This window comes from Petaurus breviceps, unplaced genomic scaffold, assembly GCF_028583685.1.
Source record: "Petaurus breviceps papuanus isolate PSGF00001 unplaced genomic scaffold, PetGlider_PUasm1.0 186, whole genome shotgun sequence".
Classification (NCBI taxonomy): Eukaryota; Metazoa; Chordata; class Mammalia; order Diprotodontia; family Petauridae; genus Petaurus; species Petaurus breviceps.
In genome coordinates, this window is record NW_027185798.1 from 15,169,364 (window position 1) to 15,192,069 (window position 22,706).

The 22,706-nt window shown below is 45.0% G+C and overlaps 2 protein-coding genes across 5 annotated transcripts in view; one reads left to right on the forward strand and one right to left on the reverse strand.

The window, feature by feature from the left end:
* CHCHD2 (coiled-coil-helix-coiled-coil-helix domain containing 2) overlaps positions 1 to 22,706 on the reverse strand; it is a 421,648-nt gene that overhangs the window by 200,323 nt on the left and 198,619 nt on the right. The gene's annotated exons all lie outside the window — the stretch shown is intronic.
* CRCP (CGRP receptor component) overlaps positions 1 to 22,706 on the forward strand; it is a 49,958-nt gene that overhangs the window by 4,846 nt on the left and 22,406 nt on the right. The window contains exons 2-4 of one of the 4 annotated variants that reach the window (XM_069089564.1): positions 6,942 to 6,978; positions 10,589 to 10,687; positions 14,482 to 14,576. In XM_069089564.1, coding sequence (XP_068945665.1) covers positions 6,942 to 6,978; positions 10,589 to 10,687; positions 14,482 to 14,576 — 231 coding nt within the window. Of the gene's footprint in view, positions 1 to 6,941; positions 6,979 to 10,588; positions 10,688 to 14,481; positions 14,577 to 22,706 lie in introns of those variants that run through there. The other 3 variants (XM_069089565.1, XM_069089567.1, XM_069089566.1) reach the window with 3 other exon arrangements.

Here is a 22,706-nt window from a genome sequence, read left to right on the forward strand (position 1 = left end):
GCTCACCTCTTCCAGGAAGTCTTCCTAGATGAGCGTCACCGTTAGGAACACAAGCCCAGAGCCTCTGCCCTGCTATGTTTTGGTGTCTTCTTCCTTTACAGATGTTTCACTAACCCCCACCAAATTAGCCCTCCCTTGAAACAAAGACCCACCAGCACGGTTGCCATGTCAGACAATGTATGCAGCACTGCGCACCTGTGGCCCCCCACCTCCTTGCCTGAAGGAAGCAGATGCTTCAGCTCTTCCCCTCACTGGTTCCTCAGCCTTCGGGGCACAATGTACATTCTTTTCCTGGTTCCTCTTTCCCTTCAGATGAGTTCATGCATATCATGTTTCTCTGAACTTCCCATTCTCAGTTTCTTCTGGTGCAATAACATTCCATTATGTCCGTATCTCACCCGTTTATTCAGCCTGTCCCTTGTTGATGGACACTCAGCTTCCAGCTGACCCAGCATTCAGATTGATTCCCATCAGACTGCGAGCACAGGGTCGTAGACGCTTAATAAAAGTTTACTGACTAGATTAATCGATTACCCTCAGACTTGACTTTATCTTCTGTGTATTCTGATGGAGGATTTTGGTTAAAGTAGCCTCTTAATATACACTCATTTGAATTGAACATGCTTTGTCATTGTTTCTTGGCCAGAGCTGTGGGGAGACAGTGATGCCGGAGGAAATACTCTATACTTCCCAAATTCCAGTTTTTTGTGACTATTTGGCGGTTTCCTCTGGACCTCTTCTGGGATTTTCTTGGCAAAGATACTGGAATGATAGGCCCTTTTCTTCTCCAACTCATTTCACAGATGAGGAAACTGAGTCAGACAGGATGAAGTAATTTATCTGGGGTCACACAGCTAGTAAGTGTTTGAGGCTGGATTTGAACTTAGACCTTCCTGACTCCAAGCAGAACGTTCTGTGTGCTGCACCACCTAGCTGGAGTCTGAGGACTTGGGTTCGATTGTTGCCTCTGACATTTATACCAGCCAAACCTTCAGGCTCCCTCCCTCTCTCTCTCTCTCTCTCTCTCTCTCTCTCTCTCTCTCTTTCTCTCTTTCTGTCTGTCTCTGTCTGTCTGTCTCTCTCTCTCTCTGTCTCTCTCTCCCTCTCTCTCTCTCCCTCCCCCTCTCCCTCTCTCTCTCTCTCTCTCTCTCTGTTTCTGTCTCTCTCTGTCTCTGTCTGTCTGTCTCTCTCTCCCTTTCTCTCCCCCTCCCTCCCTCTTTCCATACCTCCTAAGAGATCTCTTTCTAAGCCTAGTCCTGCACTTTCCAAACAGAATGTCCAAGCAACATCACAAACACAAGTCTTTGTTTTTGTCTTTCACCACTCGCCTCATTCTCTACTAAATCTCCCTGTTTCTGTGGGAGGTACCGCTATTCTTCTAGTGTCTTTGGTACATAAGCTCGGCGCCCTGCTGGATGCCCCGTCAGTTGTCACATCTTGGGTTTCCATTTCTGTGGCATCCCTTGTATTCACCTATCTGCCACCTTCGTTCACACCTTCCTCGCCTCTCACATGTGTCTCCCCACTCCAGCCCGTAATTTCCCTTCTCCCAGACTTCTGTCTCTCTCTCATACTCAGTAACCCACCATGGCTCCCTCTTACCTCCAGGATCAGAGATAAACTCCTTTATTTGACTTTTCAGGACTTTTGGCAGCTTTGGCCTCCTGTTTTTTCCCCTCCTCATTATATGGTATTTCTCTTTATGCACACATGGGTGCAGCCAAAACGGCTCTTCTCCATTCCTCTGTGTCTCTGCCCTGGGGATCCCCCGTGCCCTTCTTTCCTCCATCCCCGAGATTTCCACTCCTCCTCCAAGATACAACTCAGACACTCCCTTCTGTTTGTTTTCCTTCCTGATCCCCGTGCTAGTGCCCACTTTCCCTAAGGATGTCGTCTTTATTTAATACTTACCCCGTATACATGCAGAAGATGGAACGTTGTCTCCTTGGATAGTTTGTAGATTCCTTGAGAACAGAGTTTCCCCATCCGAGGAGCACAAGTGCTCAATAAATGCTTGTTAACTGACGGATGGGGCAGATCTCTTACTCACCCTGGGCCTCAGTGTCCCTGTCTGTAAAGTGTTCTTGTGATTGGAGGTGGGGTTTGGGGTTGGACTGGTTGGCCTGTGAGGTCACCCCCAGCTCTCGCCCTCGGATCTTCTGTCACCAGGCTTTAATAAGTGTGCCACTGGGCTCGGCCTTGGGCTGCAGAGATTGGCTCACCGGTTGTTGCTGTTTAGTCGTTTTCAGTCACATCTGACTCTCTGTGACCCCACTGGGGGTTTTCCTGGCAGAGATACCGGAGCGGTTTGCCATTTTCTCCTCCAGCTCATTTGACAGATGAGGAAACCGAGGCAGACAGCATTAAGTGACTCGCCCAGGGTCACACAGCTAGTAAACGTCTGAAGTCAGATTTGAGGATGAATGAGTCTTCCTGACTCCAGGCCTGGTGCTCTGTGCTCTATGGGGCCACCTAGTGGAGCTTTCTAGTAAGTCCTTGTTCAGTGAGTGGCAACCGAGGCCTTTCTTGGTCTCTATCCTCCCTCCCCCGCTGTGTCCAACTATAAACGCCTTCCACTCCAAGGTGGCCTTGCATCCATTCTGTGTGTATCTTGTCTATGGGGCTCGTCTGCAAGTGTAATAAATACTTCATTCATTCGTTGTGTATACTTATTTATGGACTGGCGCTGACATACACGTGCATGCATGTATGTATGTATATGTGTACACACAAAACTACATATGTATACATACGTGTGTATGTGTTTGTGTGTGTGTATATTCAAACACCTATCCTTTGTCACCCAGAAACCCCGCCATTCAGGGCTCCTCCCTCCTTGCCCTCCCCCGGACCCCGAGGTTATTTTTGGCTCCTTGCTATAATTAGATCCAGAAAAGGTGTCAAGCCTTGAGTCCAGCAGGATCGATCTGGATGTGGACAGGAAGAAGAGGGTGCGTGGGGGAAGTGCCAGACTTGCAGTCTAGAAGACTCGGATTCGAATCCAGCCTCAGACACTCCATGGCTCTGGCAAACCATGTAACCTTTACAAAACTCAGTTTATTCTTCTGAAAAATAGGGATAACAGTAACATCTAGAATCAGATGACGTGATGTACGTGAAGTTCCCATTTCCCAGAGAATGTTGGGAGCTGGCTGCACCTCATTAGAGGGGAAGTGGAAAAAAATCATAGATTTGGGTAGCACAGTGGTGTGTTGGACTTGGATTAAGAAAGCCCTGAGTCGGTGCGGCTAGGTGGTGCAGTGAACAGAGCACCGGCCCTGGAGTCAGGAGGACCTGAGTTCGAATCTGGCCTCAAACACTTAACACTTATGAGCCTTGTGACCTTGGGCAAGTCACTTAACCCCAATTGCCCTGCCCTCCCCCCTCCAAAAAGACCAAAAAAAAAAAGCTCGAGTTTAAATCCTGTCTCTGACATTTATTAGCTGTGTGACCTTGGGCAAGTCACTGAAACGCTGCGTCAGCTTCTTCCTTCATCTGTAAAGTGGGGATAGTAACGGTATCTGCCTCCTGGGATTGTTATGAGGATCAAATGATAACATGTAAAGTACTTTCAAAGCTTAAAATACTTCTTAAATACTTAAAGTATAAATACTTCTTCTTCAGCTAATTATTATTATTATCATCATTGTAGATTTAGAGCTAGAAAGATCTTCAAGGCCATTGTAGCAGCAAGCACCCCAGCATCCCCAGGGTGGCGGCCAACACAGGTTCTTGGATCTGCTTTGTTAAAGGAAAGCAACTCAAAATGGGTTAACAAGCTTACTTTAATCAGTCATATATGTATCGTTTACCTAGTTCAGGGGGAAAAGATCAGCACCCCGAACTTCAGAGTATACAGACAGAATTATCAAGACAGAGAAACAGATCAAGTAGACAGTTTTCCAAACTGTCCAACCATTACATCCATACCAAGTCAACATCTGGGTTTCAAAGCCGGGGGGCTCTGGACAACGGCTTTCCAGAGTCTCATCTGATCAAATCACAGAACACTTCCCAAAGTGAGCCCCAAAACAAAGCTACACATCAGGGCTTATATAGCCTTCTCCTGGCTCAGAGAATGTAACAACCTTATTGACTCACTGGCCAATCAAGAAGTATCTACTGAAAAACAAGCCTCCCACCCCAGGCTCCAGGTGCACTTTAGCCTAGGGGCAGGGAAGATCTTTAAAATTTACATTCCCATTACAGCCACCTAGTCTGATCCTCCCAATTTACAGATAAGGAAACTGAGGGAAACAGGGTGAAGTGACTTGCCCAAGATCACACAGCTAGTAAACGTCTGAGGCTGTCCTCATTCAGAGCTAACTCCTCTGGTGCTAGATACCTTGCTCCTGGGGCTGTGCTGCCACGCTGGGTGGTGGTTTCTTCCATGAGGAGCAGCACGTATGTATGTAGGTAGATGGATGGATGGATGGGTGGGTGGGTAGATGGACACACACATGCGTATTTTTGGGCCCCCCTGGAAGGCTCTAGGAGAAGAGAGCCCAGCCGAGCCCAGTTTAGAGCAGAGCCATTGGTTCAGGAGTGTTTTAGGGTTCACAGACTGTCCTCAGTCCATAAGACTCCCTGCCTGCCTTTTCATTAAATTGAATTCCATTATTTAATGATCAAAGAAGCCATGGGATCTGGTCAGCAGTTTTCAGGTTGAGATGGATGGACACTGTGGACACTAATTAGATCTTTTTCTTCCTTTAGTGTTTTTTTTTTAAATTCATGGAATGAATCAGAGATGAGGTCATTGGGGGGAGCTCTTTGTATGTCTTCCTTTTGAGGCTGTGAAGCCTCACCACAACAACCAGTCCCTGGGATCCAAAGGCCGTGGGCACCTGAGGGGTCGGGTGTAGATGCAGCCATGATGCATCCCAAGGCCAAGCACTGGACCCATGTGGGATCCAGCTCATTGCTTATTGATCAGAACAGATATTATCCTGGAGTCGTTCATTGTGGAAGTTTTATCTTCTGTGTGCCTGAAATTAAACCTGAAGTTAAAAAAAAGCAAAACAAAATGAAGCAGCCCCTGCCCTCAAGGAGCTTATATTCTGCTTAAGAAGCCCGAGGGGTATCCTTCCACCATGCTAGGGACCTCGCTTCCTCTTGACGTGACAGGGATATTGATGGATGAGCACTCAGACCTTCCCCTCTTACCGAACGCTCCCCCAATGTGTGACAGCCTCGTACATCTCCCCCCTTTGGACTTCAGGAAATCCCGACACTTTGGATAGAATCGCATGATTTCTGAGTTGGAAGGAAGCTCGGTATCCCTCTCATCCACCATACACCTGAAAACAGATTCCTTCTGTAACATGGTCTAGCCTCGTTCCACTTTTTATTTATTTATTTTTATTTAATATCTTATCCCCCCCACCATTACATGTAAAAACAATTTTAACACCTTTTTTTTTAAATTTTAAGTTCCAAATTTTCTCCCTCCCTCTCTTCTCCCTTCATTGAGAAGGCAAACAATTTTGTTCCCCTTTTTAAATAGTTGTTATCGAGGAGTGTGTGGATAGATTTCTGGGCGCCCGGGAACTGGAATGGGAAAAAATAAATCTTTATTTTCTCTGACCTCTAATTGCTATTCAGTATTTCCTTCCATTGTGAATGCATTAAAAAACATTATTCTGAGACAGGGTCCATAGACCCCTGCCTGCCAAAGGGAGACTCAAGAGGTGATGAACCTAATTAATTGAACTCTGATTGCTGGGAAACTTCCTGAATTTGCCTCTTTGCAGCCTTTGCAATCTTTTTAGATTGTAAGCTGCCTGAGGGTAGGGTCTGGCTTTTGCCTGTTTTTGTAGCCTTGACTCTCCATGACCCCATTGGGGTTTTCTTGGCAGAGATACTGGAGTGGTTTGACATTTCCTTCTCCAGCCCATGTGACAGATGAGGAAACTGAGGCCAACAGGGTGAAGTGACTTCCCCAGAGTCACAGTTAGTAAGTGTCTGAGATTAGATTTGAACTCAGGAAGATGAGTTTTCTGACTCCAGGCCTGGCGCTCTTCTTATTGTGTCACCTGGTGGCTCTTTACTATCTTAATTACATGTATCTTAATTAAAGAGGTGAGAGACCCAGGCCCTTCCATGACCCCCTGAGCTGCTGAACCACTGACTGAATTATTGCAGGGTAAGCACCCATCAGAGGAATGAAGGTTATGACACAGTATTCCTGCTGCCTCTGTTGCTGGCATCAAACGCATTTTAGTTGATCTGTACAGAAAGAAGATATTCCATCTCCAGCCTCTGCACCTTTGCATAGGCTGTGCAATCTCTCCCTTCTGACCTCTGCCTTAGAAGCTTCCTTTCAGGATCACCGTCAGGTGCCACATCCCAGCCAAAGGCTTTTCTGAGCCGCTCTGATGCAAAGTGTTTTGTCCCTTATTAGACTACCTTGTTTTTACTTGCCAGGTAGATGCCATCTTCTCTTCTACACTCCATTAGAATGAAAACTCCTTGAAGGCAGGGCCTGTTATATTTCATGTGTGTTTATGTATGTGTATGTGTGTTTGTGTGTGTGTGTGTGTGTGTGTGTGCGCGAAATCCCCCCCATCTGGCACAGTGCCTGACATGTGGAGGGGGTAGGTGCTTAGCCGGTGTTTACTGGCCTGTTGACCTTTCAGATCCATGTATCCCTAAGCTGTCTCCACCACACTCTGCACTTGTGTTCTGAAGGCTTTTTTGCTCTGTACTTTGGTTTAATTCTAGTCCCTTCTGCTGTGCCCAGGCCCCTCCAGATACTGAGGGACACTCATTTCTGGCCACTGACCTCCACTTTCACATAAAGCCCCAGGCATTTGATTAGATCCTCACTTTGGCATTGAAACGGTCCTTAGAAACCACCCCCCCTTGTTCCAGAGCTTGGACCATTTATTTTTCTTGATGGGATTATAACTGCCTTTTTTATTTCTCTGTTTCCTTTGCAGGAAGGATGCCAATGCCGCTCTGCTCAGCAATTATGAGGTAATTGGCTCTGGGTTGGATTATCTGACAAGTGTCCTGGCCCTTGGTGCCTCCGGAATCCGATAAGGGTATAGATAGGGTTTGTATCCTAGAACCTCAGAGATCAGTGTGACCTCCAAGGTCCTTCAGCCCGATCCCTAATCCTTCAGACAACAAGCCTTGGGATCAGAGGATTTAGAGGTCCAAAGTCTTCTAGGGCACTTTGGTCATGATATAGGTGAGGGGACAGGCTCACTAAGGTCATTAGTATGTGTGATTTAGACCTGGAAGAGTCCTCAGACTTCTTTTAGAGATGGGGAAACTGAGGCGAAGGGAGGTTGATCAACTTGCCCAGAGTCTCATAAGGAGTGGGCAGGAGACCTAGTACTCAATTCCAGGTCCTCTTGGTTCCTAATCCAATCAGGAAAGATTCCTGTAGAAGAAGAGGGGTAGGAGGGCTCACAGACAAGGGATGGCTGGTGCCTGGAATCAGGAGCTGGAGAGTCCTGGGTGATGAGCCCCCCAGTGTGGCCTGGGTGGTGGGACTGCAGAATGACGTGGGAGGGGGCTCCCTGTTATGGAGGGCTTTCTATTTGTAGTCAGTCCTGGAGATGGTGAAGAGCCCAGGGAGCAGTTTGAGTGGGAAGGGATGAGATCAGCCCTGGAGGAATATCCTTTGCACTTGGCCCAGAGTCCAGAGGCTCTGTGACCATAGGCAAGGCACTTAAACTAGACTTGGTTTCTATTTCTGTAAAATGGTGACAATAATCCTTGCAACAACTCAGCCTATAGGTGCTCTGTGATTAAAATATTGAAAGCCATATCCAATAGGGCAAGAAGGATAGTGAAGAAAAATACAAAACAAGTAGTTGTAGCTTAGAATGTGAATGGGACAAATTTACCCATAAAATGGAAACGGATAGCATATTAAAAATTTGAATTCAACAATGTGTTACTTTCAGGAAACATAAAAATGAGAAATACAAAGATAAAATGATGGGCAGGAGTAGAATTTAGCATATAAAAAAAGCAGGGGTAGTAATCATGATCTAGAGATAAAGTTAAAATAGATTTAATCAAAAGAGAAAAATAGAAAAACTGTCCTGTCAGCAATATTATTCAATATTGTTTTAGACCACTTAAAATAACTAGACAGTATAAAATACCCACCAGAAAAGAAGCAGGAACTAGAATGAACATAAACATAAAACATTTTTATACAAAGTGTGATCTAAATAATTGAAGTGATGTTTGTTGTCCATGGGTAGGTAAAACTGACATAATTTTAAAAATGACAGTTTTACCCAACTAATCAATTCAATGTCATCCCAATTAAATGACTAAAAAAAATAACTTACTGAGTTAGAAAAAATAATAAAGTTCACTTGGAAGAACAAAAGGTCAGGAACCTCATAGAAACCAGAGGAAAAAGATGTAAAGGAAGTAGATTCAGCAGCATCAGATACTAAAATAATACTTAAACTGTATTATAAGGTGAAAACATTGTTGAAGTGTGAAATGGATAATTTTGATTATTGTTTAAATAAAACCTACATAGCCAAGAAAAAAAAAAGAATGCAGAAATTTGGGAAAAAACTTTTATAGATGAACTCTCAGGTAGGATGGGGTTGGGTTGGAATATTGCTGTGATGTAGGAAATGATGAGCTGGTTGATTTAAAAAAACATGGGAAGACTTGGGCCTATGAAGAAAGAGGCTATTCACTTTCAGAGAAAGACATGACAAGCGGAAATATACACAGTACAGTCTGACATGTATGATGTGAGTGCATAAGTATATATGTGTATGTTACAGATATCTATGTATGTGTATATGTATTCACACTTAATTGGAGCCTTCTTTGGGATAGGGGAACAGGGGTCTGGAGAGGAGAAGAAATAAAGTTAAAAAGTTCTCTGCGTAGCATAACTGAGAAGGAAGCAACGAAAGACTGGGCAGCTTTGAAAACAGTGTGTACTATTTATTATACGTAGGTTTTCTTGAAACAGAAATTGATTGTTTCATATTGAATCCTCTCATGTTCTGCTGTGGACATGCAATTTTTTTTTTTGTCATTTTGTATTTAAGTTTGAAATAAGTCTTAAAAATTTACAGAAAAGGGTGGCTAGGTGGCACAGTGAATAGAGCACCAGCCCTGGAGTCAGGAGGACCCAAGTTCAGATCCGGCCTCAGACGCTTAACACTTACTAGTTGTGTGACCTTGGGCAAGTCACTTAACCCCAATTCCCCTGCCTTCCCCCCTCCAGAAAGCAAAGAAAAAAAAAAGAAAAGAAAAAAGTTTACACAAAAGAAGAAAGCCTTCTAGAATAAAAATCACAGTTAACATAAATAATTTCCCCATAAAGATTTCTAAAAAACACTTAAGTTTTAAAAATGAATGTTAAAAATTGTTTTTACATGTACCTGGGGAAAAATAAAATACTAATTAAAATTTTAAAAATGCTTTGCAAACCTCAGATGAGGTATGGGTGTCCCAGAGAGGTGCTGGGATTTATTAGGTTGGGAGTGGGGAGGAAGAAGGGATATTTATGTAGTGAAATGAAGCAGCCTCCTCCAGGTCTGTTTGGATTTGACTGTGGCTTCTTTGGAATCTGTGGGAAGGTACAGGGTGAGGCCGCCCTTCTGGTTTACCCACCGGCCAGCTTGTCCTTTAGCTGGCACCCTGCACTGTATCTCTGTGACTGGGACAATGTGACCCCAGCCTTGGCAGGCCATTCACTGCCCACACAGCTCTGCTGAGGCCCAGTGTGGATAGGGGCCACCTTGTCACCAGCCAGAGACCTTGACCCTTTCTCTGTCCTCTGTTCTCTTTGGCCATTTTGCTTTGCAAAAACAGGAAAGGGTTTTGTTTTCTTTGCATGTGAGATGGCCCTTTTTGATGGCACTGACTTTTCCTGACCTTGGAGAACTGAGGACATCCCCCCTGGGGCAGGGGGCAGGGGTGGTGCCGGGGGGCGGGGGGTGTTCTGTAGCACTTTTACCCATCTGCCCACATGCAATTTCACTGGGTGCTTTTCCCCCACACTTTACTCATACACACGAGAATCTGGCTTCCCTCTTTCTGCGGGAGTCACTTGACTTGGCTTTGGAGTTAGACCCCAGCCGGTGGTTTCCTTGGCACAGGACCAGTGCAGGCCCAGATCTCTCTTTTTACAGATGAGAAATCAGGAAGCGAAAGGAGGATGTGGCAGACAAGGTCCTTGGTCATAGATATGATAATGATGATGATGATGACACTAGTTTTGCTTGTTTTTGGTCATGTCTGGCTCTGTGACACCATTTGGGGTTTTCTTGGCAAAGATACTGGAGTGGTTTGCTTTTTCCTTCTCCAGCTCATTTGACAGATGAGGAAACTGAGGCAGACAGGGTGACACGGCTAGGAAGTGTCTGAGGCCAGATTTGAACCCAGGTCTTCCTGACCCCAACTCTAGCGTTTAGTCCTCTTCGAAGGGACCTCAGAGGTCTGTCCCACCCATCTTAGTGAAGAGACTGAGGCCCAGAGAGATCGTTTTACCGAGGCGCGGTTCTCCGGGCTCGCTAACCGCCGGATCCCAAGGCCTCGTTTTGGGGGGGGGAGGGGGAGACCCTCATCTCAACTTTCTTATTCCCAGGTATTCCAGCTGCTCGCCGATCTCAAAGAGCAGCGGAAGGAGAGCGGCAAGAGCAAGCACGGCTCCGGTCAGCAGAACCTGAACACGATCACATATGAGGTGCGGCCATGGTGCGGGCTCCCATCTCTGCCCCTCCCCCCTCCCCCCAGCCCAGTCCAGCTGCTTCCTGGCCAAGGCCCCAGGGGCCACCTGGGTTGACCTGGAGCCAGACGAGCTGCAGTTGGAGGTGTCTCTGCTGTCCCCTGGGGGGGCTGCCCGTGTCCTTGCCCTCCCCCATGAGTGGGGCCCTCCCAGGGAGGCAGAGGGCGTAGGTGCCATTGCACCAGAGACAGCCTTTGTGGGGAAGGCAGAAGTCAGAATCATCGGAGGCAGCTGGCATTGGGTGAGTCAGTGTTTTTGTGAGGGTGGGATAGCATGCTAGACTTGGGCTCAGGGAGCCGTGAGTTCAGATCCCCCGGGGACCCTGGACAGATCACTCCACCTGTTTGAGCCTCAGTTTCCCTCTCTGTAAAACGGGTAATGAGAGCGCCTCTCTCCCAGAGCTGTGAGCATCAGATGATATCAAATCTGTAGGACACCTCACACAGTGCTTGGCACAGAGTAAGTGCTGTATAAATGTTAGCTGTCATTATTATTTATTTCCAGACAAGTCACTTAACCTTTGTCTTCCTCACTTTCCTCAAATGCAAAATGGGGATAATAGCAGCACTGCTTACCTCCCAGGAGTCAAATGAGGTAATATTTATGAAGCATTTAGTTAGTATGGTGCCTATCATACATTGGGTGCCTAATAAATGCATGTTTCCTTCTCGTGTTTTGAGATAGAAACCGTTTGAGGACAAGTCAGGATCTGGCTGACCTTTGTTTATATTTCTGTTTTGAGGGCTAAGGTTCGCTTAAATAAGTGGCTAGTTTTTTTCTAAAGAGTTTTTTAAAAAATTTCAAATCTATTTACATCAGTCTTTTGACAATTCTGAGCCATATTTCTGATACAGTGAATGTTCACATTTATGTTAGGGACTATTTTCATGCAGTTAACAAATTGGTAACCTGTGGTGACTTGGCCAGAGACCCACAACTAACGAGTTTCCTGATCCATCCGTTTTCCCAGTTTGAATGACGGCTTTTTGTAATTGAATGAGAAAGCTGGGCCAGGGGCTCTTCCTCCGTAGGCTGACTGAAAGCATCTGGGGACAGAGCCAGTAGCAGAAGGGGGATAAGGGGAGCCCGGACTCATCCTGCGCCCATGTGGCTTTGATTTCTGCTTCCATTCTGTGTAGTTTGGAGGTTACGGATGTCTGCTAGGATGACGTCAATTAAAATAACATTATCTTTATTATTCTGCCAGAGCCTGTTGGAGGACATGGCTAGTGACCTGTAGCTTCCTCTTTCTGGAATAATGTATAGAATTTCAGCACTGAACAGGGCCCTGGAGCTTAGTCCATCCAGCCCCCTTGTATTTTAGAGTGGGAAACTGAGGCCTGGTGAGGAGAAGCGAATTGCCCAAGGTTACATAGCAAATTAGGGGCAGAGCCAGCATGAGAATTCAGCTCTACCATTGTAAATAACATTGTAGGTTGTAAAAGTTGGAAATTCTAGCGCTTCCTGGCTGTTCTTTAACTCGACAAAATACTTTATGACTGTGACGGTTGGTGTGATTATCATTGTTACTGTTAGTGACTCAGTTTCACGCAGGCAGATGTGGGGCGGGGTGGGGGGGTGGACTGTACCCACAGCACATTTTTAAGTTTAATCTACATGACAAATACTCAGATCTATCAGTTTTTAAAGTCTGGGCTATCAGAACAATAAATAATCCTAATTTGTAGCATTTCCCTATTTCTGAGGTATAAACCCTCACACTAAATGTTTAACAATCAGCTCAGTTGGTGCAGCTGTTAACAGCAATACTCTGGCTTGGAAACACTGTTTGTGCTGAGTTGTTGGGGCACTTTAGAAGCAAAGATGCTTGCAGTAGCAGGCATTCCTCCCCTCCCCTCCATCCCCATTTTAAAAGTAGAAACACCGAGGCCCAGAGCGGTGGGTGCCTAGGGAGGCAATTTATCCATTTGAACATGTGGTATAGCATTTGGCCCTCCTGATCTCAGGCTTCCAGATGGCGGAATTAGATTTGCCATCCTTTAATTTTACTTGTGTTTTGTCAATTAATTTCAATAAGATGTGTCTGGATTCTTTGGCTACATTTTCAAGCCCTGTTGTTTATGCTGTTTTCCAGTTCAGTGCAGGTGATCTCAGAGGCTAGAATAAGGGGGTAGGGTTGGGAAGAGTGGGCCTGGGGCGCCATCTTGTTCCTGCCTTCTCCATCGCGGTGCCCCATTTTGAGGATCGTTGAGAGGGAATCAGTAAAGGGATTTCCTCCTGACCCCTCGAGGTTCCCTGTGCAGTGGGGAGTTCCTGTTTGAAGCCATCCATCTGCTCACACTTATCTGTGTGGGCGCTAGTCCAAGGAACGAATTTCCCTCCCTTACTTTGCAGCAAACAAGGTTAAAAGTTTTATGTTTACTCCCCTCTGGTTCTCAAGGTGGCTTAGCTGGATTGGAAGATGATGGGCAACGTCAAGGCCAGAAGATGCAGGCCGGGGAGAGGGGGGCGGCTGGGCTGGAGGAGGGTTTGTATGTAAAACAGCCTCGGTCCTTCCTCCTCTACCTCAGTCCCTCCATCCCCACAGGCTTCTTGGGAACAGGGCCAAGGGTGCAGACTGGCTGAGGCTCTTGGTCACGAAAAGGGACAAGCTTTCACGAAAGCTGGAACCGAAGGGAGATGTTCAAGGTCTGGCAACAGAGGAAGGGGGCCGGGCTACTCCCAGAGCCTCAGCTGGGGTCATCCTCCCTGCCACGTAGCCGAGGTTTAGAGCCTTCCCTGGGACCGACTGCTGGGGAGGCAGTCAGCTTAATGCCTTCCTTCTGCCGCAAGTGAGCCCCCAGGGAGATAGCCCTGCTTTTTAGAAGAGGGAGTGAGGAGACCTGTTTCCCCCAGGCTTTCCTCTGGACAGGTTTGAAGGAACTTTTGCCTCCTCCTACAGAGGACTTATAGGCTGGGAGGCATCTTCTAGACCAGAGAGGTCTAGAAATGAATCCTGGGTCACACAGATAGTAAGGAGCAGGCAGTCTATGGAAGCCCCAGCTTGTGTGGGTCGATTAATAATGAGCTCCAGAGGAGGAAGTCACCACCCCTTGTTGGCCTAAATAAGCATCGTCCCCCCTCCTCAGATCCCAGTTTTGGAAGAGTCCAGTAGTTGAGTCTCTGTGCTGATAGAAAGCTGTTGAGCTCAGAGTCAGGAAGACTCAAGTTCAAATCCTGCCTCTGACCTATATTGGCTGTGTGACCTTGGGCCAGTCACTGAACCACTATGCTCTGAGCAGCTCTCAAAGGCTGTAAATTGGGTATTTATTTCTACCATGGATAACATAAATAGATAAAATTAGAGGCCATATAAAACCTCTTAGGTTCTTTCCACCCCCAAACTAAGGATTCCATAGTCTATGTGCACATTGTAGCACCATGGAAAGAGAACTGATTCTAAAGTCTGAAGATGTGAGTTCAAATCCTGCCTGTGATTCTTACTGTGTGACTTTGGCCCTTATAAAATGAGGACCAGATGACACCCGTGATCCCTTCCAGCTCTCCAGCTCTGGGGTCCTCTGGCCAAGTCCTGTTTCCTTCAGTGAGGTTCTTTTCAGGTCACTGTATCTCATGTCCTCAGCCTGGTTGGTCAGTGTTGGGGCAGAGAATGTACTGGACAAGGGTGTGGGACCTGCTGATTCAGATACTCTTGAGAAAGCAGCCCGGCCAGTTTGGAGTCCCTCTTGTGCTCCCCGCCCCTGCCCCTCGTTTCATGCCTCTCCCTTTTTTCTTTCTTTCCTTCCTTCCAGACAATGAAGTACCTGTCCAAAACTCCCTGTAGACACCAGAGCCCCGAGATCCTCAGGGAATTCCTCATATCCATGAAAAGCCATAAATTAACCAAGTAAGTTTTACCTCTTACTATCTTACAAGGACAAAGAGGGACATGGAGAGGCCTTGGGAGGGAAATTATACCTCGAGGAAGGCCACTCAGCAGCTCTGCCCTGAAAATATTTTTGTTGTCCTTAATGAGCACTAGCATTATAGTATGGAGATAGAGGTACCCATTATTCAGATGAGGCAACTGAGGCCTTCCTTATACTCATGAATGGCCCTGTGGCTTAGTGGGATCAATGCTGAAGTTGAAGTTCAAAGTTCTGGCAGACTCTGAGACCCTGGACAAGTCCTTTGAGTTTTCTGAGCTTCACTTTCCTTTTTCCTTAAAAGGGGATAATAATCTTTATTTCACAGGGCTCCAGTAAAAATGCTGTAGAAGTAGGAACAATCTCCTCCCCACCTCCATTTACAAATTATTTTTATTGATCCTTTGTTTTTTAAATTTTATTTTTCCCTATTACATGTAAAAATAGTTTTTCACATTTGTTTTTTAAAATGCTGTATTCCAAATTCTCTCCCTCCTTCCCCTCCCTCTCATTGAGAAAGCAAGCCATTGGATATAGGTTATACATGTGTGGTCATGCAAAACATTTCCATGTTAGGCATATTGTGAAAGAACACACACACACACACAAACCCAAGAAAAAAGTAAAAGTTAAAAAAAAGTATGCTTCAGTTACATTCAGGCTACAACAATTCTTTCTCTGGAGGTGAATATCATTTTTTATCATGAGCCCTCTGGAATTGTCTTGTATCATTGTATCACTGAGAAGAGCTCAGTTCACAGTTGGTCATTGTTACAATGTTGCTGTTACTGTATACAATGTTTTCCTGGTTCTGCTCACTTCACTTTGCATCAGTTCATGTAGGTCTTTCCAGGTTTTTAATGAGAGCATTCTATTCCTTTCTTATAGCACAGTAATATTCCATTACAAAGTTATACCACAACTTGTACAACCATTCCCCAATTGGTGGACATCCCCTCAATTTCTGATTAATTCTTTGCCATCAAAGAAAAGCTGCTATAAATAGATTTGTACGTATAGATCCTTTTTCTTTTGTGTGCGTGTGATCTCTTTGGGATACAGACTTGAGGAGTGCTACTTCTGGGTCAAAGGATATGCACAGATTTATATAGCCCTTTGGGCATCGTTCCAAATTGCTCTCCAGTGTGGTTGAATCAGTTTACAGCTCCACCTACAGTGCATTAGTATCTCAATTTTCCCATATCCCCTCCACCATTTGTCATTTTCCGTTTTCATATATTAGCTAGTTTGATAGGTGTGAGTTGTGGTTTTTTTTTTAAGCAATTGGGGTTAAGTAACTTGCTCAAGGTTACACGGCCAGTTATTATTTCTGGGTGTGGTGCTGGGTATCTGAGCCTGGATTTGATCCAGGTCATCCCGACACTGGAGCCGGTGCTCTTACTTGCTGAGCCACCTGGCCGCCCCTAGTGTGAGTTGTTTTAATTTTAATTTCTCTGATCAGTAGTGATTTAGAGCATTTTTTCATGTGACTATAGATAGCTTTGATTACTTTGTTCGAAAACTGCCTGTTTGTATCCTTTGACCACTTATCAATTAGAGAATGTCTCTTAATTTCATAAATTTATATATGTGTGCATGTGTATTTATTTATTTGAAAAGTGAGGCCTTTATCAGAGAAGTTTGCCATAAAACTTTTTTTTAGTTATTTTTACTGTGTATTTCCTTCCATCCAGTTCCCCCCATTCTACTCTGCCCTTTCTCCCTGTCCATCCCCAAGTGTTTTTCTTCTGACCGCCCCCTCCCCCAGTCTCTATCCTCCATTCTATCATTCCCCCTTCTCTTATTATCTTCTATGCTTTTAACATTTATTTTCTGCTATATCCATTTCTCCCTCAACCATACGTGTGGTTTTTTACAAGAAAAAATTTTTTTGAGGGAAAAAAAGTCATTTCATTAAAATTAAACAACACAATGACTGAGTCTGACAGTATATGTAGTATTTCACACCCGTAGTCCCCTACCTATGCAGTGAAGGCAGGGGAGTCCATTTTCTCAGCTCTCTTCTTGGGCCAAGCTCCTTGGTCACTATAGGATTAGCCACTGTTCAGTTTTGCTTTCTTTCTATTTACAGGGTTGTCATTATGGAGAGTCTTTTCCTATCTCTGCCTTCTTAAGTCTTCTCATGTCCCTTTGGATTCTTCATACTTGTTTTGTGCTGTGCAGTAATTTCCCGCCACAAACACCCACATCCAATTCTTAGTCAATGGGAACCTGTTCTTTACTACCACAAGTACCGCTAAATCCTTATATTAAAACATTTTTTAAATTTAACATTTATTTCAATGAGCAAACATCTATTTCCTCTCTGCCTTATTGGAGAATGAAAAACAGTCTGAATTCATCTTTTTTTTTTTTTTAACATTTCTTATGGCCCATATTTCCTTACCAGCTCCCACATTGACCATATCCAAAAAAACAACTCAGTCTGTACCTCAAGTTATCACCTCTTTTATGGAGAGGTGGGATGCTGGAATGTTATTTCCAGGGGCTACCACTCCCAGTAACAAGTTGAGCGCTTGAGTTCCTGAATCTTCTTAATCTGGGAATTTTTCTTTTTCTTGGTTTTTCTGTTCATCTCCCTTTCTTTTAAGACCAGAATTAACGATAAAATGGTTGGGAAAGAAACTTCAGCTACTAAGGACTTCATATAAACAATCAACATTTAAACAGTCCCTCCCCACTGGTGTTCCTTTCAGCCCAGAGTGACTTGCCAACATCTCCTCTTGAGTTTGCCAATATTTCTAGTTCCCCATGACTTTCTTTTGTGAGTTCATGTTGGAAAAATGCAAAGCATAATTAGGATCATAATATTATAGGTTTAGGACTGGAGAGGACCCTAGCGATCATTTAGACCAACCCCTTTACTAAAATAAGGAGGGCAGGAGACTCGCCAAGGTCACACAAGGTAGTAAAGGCAGGGCCTGGATTCAGACCCAGTCCTTTCATGGGCCCCTGTTGCAGTGCATTTCCATCCCCCAGAGAACAAGTGGTTTGTTTCCAGTTCTTTGTTACAATAAAAAGTGCTGCTGTAATTATTTTTGTACATATGAATCCTGTTCCTTTATCTTTCGTGTCTCTGGCCTCTTTGGAGTATGTTTAGCCTACTTTTTTTTTTCTTTCAGGTCCTCCTGACTCCAGGGCCTGTGCTCTGTTCACTACACCACCTAGCCACCCCTAGCCTACTTTTTTAAAAAATAATTTTTTTATTATTTAAAATTTCTATCTTGTACTGACATTTTACCTCTTGCCTAATTAGTTATTTTATTTATTTAAAAATTATGGGCTTGGCAATCATCAACATAGAAATGTTTCTAGGGGTGGGTAGGTGGCACAGTGAATAGAGCACCAGCCCTGGAGTCAGGAGGATCTGAGTTCAAATGTGACCTCAGACACTTGACACACTTACTAGCTGTGTGACTTTGGGCAAGTCATTTAACCCCAATTTCCCTCCAAAAAAAAAGCAAAAAAAAATTTCTATATAAAAAGGAGGGTTGCCAATGTAACTATAAATCTTGTTTTTTTGAAATTATACATCTATCTTACTATGATAGGGTCAACTGTGCCCTGCTTGTCTCTGCCCCTACCTGGACTTTCTCTGTCTTTTTAAAAATTTTTTATTTAATTGATGCCTTTTTTTCCCTGTTTCTCCTTTTTTTGTATCACTATCACTTCTGCATCCACCAGCACCAGTGACTGTAGACAAGCAGAAATAGTCTCCTGGCTTATTGGGCATAGCTGAAAATGCACATCTGTCATTTGAGCCCATCACTGAGAGGAGGGAAGTGTTTTTTACCATCAGATATTCTAGAGTCCTCGTGGTTCCTTGCATTGATCAGAGTCCCCCCAGTGGCTGTCTTTTATAGTGTTACTAACACTGTATAAATTGTCCCCTTCACTCTGCATCCGTTCACATAAGTCTTCCCAGGTTTCTCCAAAACTACCCCCTTCCATCTCCCATGACACAGTAGTATTCCATCACATTCATAGACCATAACTTGTCCAGCCATTCTTCCATTAATCTTTTTCCCTCAGTTTTTAATTCTTTGCCACCACAGAAAGACCTGCTATAAATATTTTTGTATATGTGGGTCCTTTTGAGGATTATGCCTCATAGTAATATCACTGGGTTAGAGGTTAAGTGACTTTTGGGGCCTCGTTCCAAATGGTGCTGGACCAATTCCCAGCCGCACTAACAGGGCCTGGATCTTCTCCATCACCTCCAACAACTGTTACTTGCCATTTTTGCTAATCCTGTTTATGTGAGATAGACCCTCACTGTTGTATGAATCTGCATTTCGCTTTTTATTAGCCATTTGGAGCATTTTTTCCCTACAATTTCCCATCGTTTGAGAACCTGCTCTCAGAACAGCTATAACCTGGGCACTAGCTGGGTGCCCAGAGCAGCTGCCCTACAAATGCCATTGGGAAAATTCTCTTCTTCCTACCTGCCCATCCCTTGCCTGCTAAGTCATCTAATGGGTGTATTGCCCTGGAAGGCGGGCTGTGTGCTTCAGGGCAGTGCCTGGCAAGGTGAGTGAGAGCCCCCACTCCTCTCTTTTCATTTTGAGGAGGGCAGACTGAGCAGACATGAGTGGGCTGTGAAAGACCACAGACGCTGTGACATCTACACCCCACCCGCTCCGTTTCTAACCTTTTCATTACTGTCCAGGACACTGCCACTCTTCCTGTCATTCAGGTTCTCCACCTGTCCTTGTTGGGCCATTCTTATGTTCATGGCACCCTCCTCATTGGCCCGCTTCTTCCATTGACCCAGCATTCCCCTACTTTAGTCAGTCGGTCAGTAAACACTTATTAGGCACCTGCTGTATGCCAGGCATTCATCATCTTTTGACCAGACTCTACTTTGGCTTTCTCATTGGCCTTGCTGGTTCTGCGCCTCCCCTCTCCATGCCATTCTCCTAAAGCAGGGTCACTCCTTTACTCCGTAAATGTATGTGGCTTCCTCTGGACTCTGGGATCCAAAGGCATTTATCTCAACCTTTCAAATTTCTAATTTTCTCTAAAAACAATTATGAATGTGGCAGAACCTATGTGTAACTTATAAACATATGAAACTATTATAAATACATATAATTATTGCCTTTGAGTACTGACAATTTTTTTATGATAGGAATTATCAAAAAGTGTAGACACCACTACTCTGGAGAGATTAGGCATTTGTAAGGGAATCATTGTTTATACAATGACTACAAGGTTAAGTTAGAAAGAAATACAAATAAAACTTAATATTGTGTTATTGTGATCACCAAGCTGGGTCTTGGAGAAGAGTTGTGAAAAGCCCACTTCTCTTTGCAGAAGCAGTATTGCATACTCTTTCAGACATGGCTAGTAGATCCCAGAGCTGGAGCTGGAAGGGGCCTGAGTAGGCCCAGCCCTTTGTTTTACAGATGAGGATGCTGAGGTTTAGGGAATTTGAATGACTTGGATACACAGGTAGTAAATGGTGAGATTTGAGCCCAGGCCCTTAGCCTCCAGTTATGACATTGTCTCCCAATGTATTGGTTGGTTTGGGGGATAGTTTTTTTCCTTCTTTCTTTTGTTATAAGGAATGGACCCTTGAGTAGGGAAAGAGGAAGGGATATATTTTGGGGGAATAGAGGTGATAGAAAAAATATCAGTAAAATAATATAATGACTCGAGATGTCCTTAACAAGCTTCCGCTGTATGGGGCAATACGTGATGTTCCCAAAGGGAGTCTTGTCCTTAAACTGTCCCGTGGAGAAGAGGACCAAGATCCTGACCAGAGAAATCCAAATCTGGGACCCCCGTGCAAGCGGCCTCAGCCCCCTACAGATAAGGAATGAGCCTTATTCGGCGTTGTCTGAGGACTCCTTTCTTTTCTGCTATTTTCCCCCCATAAAGTTTTATGATTCTGTGGCCAGAGAGAGTCCCCAGTGGCTGCCTTCTTCTTACTTTTGGATGAAGGTGGGGAGCAGAGATGACCAGAAAGGCCACTGCTGGGATCTCTTTCTAAAAGAATGAACCCATTGATGCCCAGACATTTCCTCCAAACCCGGGCCCTCAACACAGCCTGGAACTGGGCCTCTGTTTATCTGTACTTTCTGCCAGGGTAAAACTCGTTGGTTTTTTTCCTTCCCTTCCCCCCCCCCCCAACACTCTATTTCCTTTTAAAAAAACAAAAAAAAAAATTTTTTGGGGGGGGAGGTGGAGTGGGGAGGTAAGGCCAAATTTTGGCTCATTCTACTTTCTACTCAAGGTATTTTGGGAAGGACATTGCTAGTGCTTGAGTAACATCAGTCAGTCAACAAACATTTATTAATTCCCCACTGTGTCTTAGACCCCCTAGGTGGTGATGATTCAAAACAAAACAAAACAACCCAACAACAAAAAATTAGACCCTGCCCTCCAGGAGCTTACACCTTCACTCTTAACAGAGACACAGCTTGTACTTGTTTGGATGTATGCAAACCCAGAGCCTTGCGGGGAGAGTTCTTACACGTTAGGGGACAGGTGGGGGAGGGGACCAGGAAGGGCCTGTTATAGGAGCATGAAGCTTAAATTTAGTTGAAAAGGAAACCAGAGATTCCAGAGAGCCTGAGTTTGGAGCGAGGGCCAAGGCACTCTCCTCACCTCTCATCCCCCATTAGCTACAATTTCTGAACATTTACTATTTGCAAAGCATGGAGCTCTGCACTAGTGGGAAAGGGGTGGGGTGGAGTGGGAGGTAGAAGGCAAGTAGATTAGGAAGACAGATGATTATAGAGGTCCCCGTAGGAACTTGCAGACTAATGGAAGGGTAGGAGACAGATAGAGATCTGTCATTCAGTTGTGTCCGACTCAGTGACTCCATTTGGGGTTTTCTTGGCAGAGATCCTGGGGTGGTTTGGCCATTTCTTCTCCTGCTCATTTTACAGATGAGGAAACTGAGGCACACAGGGTTAAGTGACTTGCCCAGGGTCACACAACTGTAAGTGTCTAAGGCCAGATTTGAACTCAGGTCTTCCTGACTCCAGGCTACTGTGCCACCTAGCTATCCCATACATAGATCTACATTATAGAGAGGGAGAGTTTGAGGTCTAATGGGAGGATAAGAAATATCTCTTATCTGTACACACATGTATGTGATATGTGTGTATTATATATGCACACACACTTAAGCCAGGATATAGTAGTTACAATGGGATATGGGCAAAGGAGAAATGTGACAGGGAGTGGAAAGGTGACCAGATTTGGAATTAGAGACCCCGACACCTGTAGTATCTGTGTGACTGTGGCCACTTTGGGACCCCATTCCCTTACCTGTAAAGTGCAGGCTCTTTCCAGCTCTGTGTCTGTGATCTTGTGGGTCCAAGGAGGTTACGTTCACCTGGGAGAGGGAATATGTATTTATTAAGGGCCTGCTGTATGCCAGGCACTGTGCCAAGTGCTTGACAGGTATGAGCTCATTTGGGTGAAGAATCAGGGGAGACTTTCTGGAGGAGGCTTTAGAATAGAAGAGTTTCAGCAGGTAAGGGAGAAGGGTGTTCCCAGGATGTGGGGAGAGGCAAGAGGGGATGGGACAAGATTAGCGGATGACCAATTGTTCATTTAGGTTAGAACATAGAATCTGAAGAGGAGGAAAGTGAAATTAGTCTGAGAAGCTACACGGAAGCCAGGTTGTTGGAGGGCCTCTATGCCAGAGGCATTTGGGAGCCACAAAGTGACCTGGGCAGACTGCAGTAGTAGGAAGGGTATTTTTGGCAGCTGCAAAACAATGCACCATCCTTTCTTTCTTTCTTTCTTTCCTTTCTTTCTGGATAGAGCCCTGGGAAATCTACCCTGAGGCACTTATGAGCTGTGTGACCCTGGGTAAGTCACTTACCCTCTTTTTACCTCAGTTTCCCCAACTGTAAAATGAGGATAATAATAGCATCTGCCTCCCAGGGTTGTTGTGGGGATCCAAGTGCTTAGCACAGTGCCGGTCATACAGTAGGGGCTCTATAAAAGCTTCCCTCCCTGCCCTCTCAGGAGGAGGTGTGGGTAATGGGTCTGGTGAGTTTGCACTTGCTTGCTCCCCAGCGAGTTTAGAGCACAACCCTGAGGTGGAGACGTGGGGTCTGTTCCCCTCT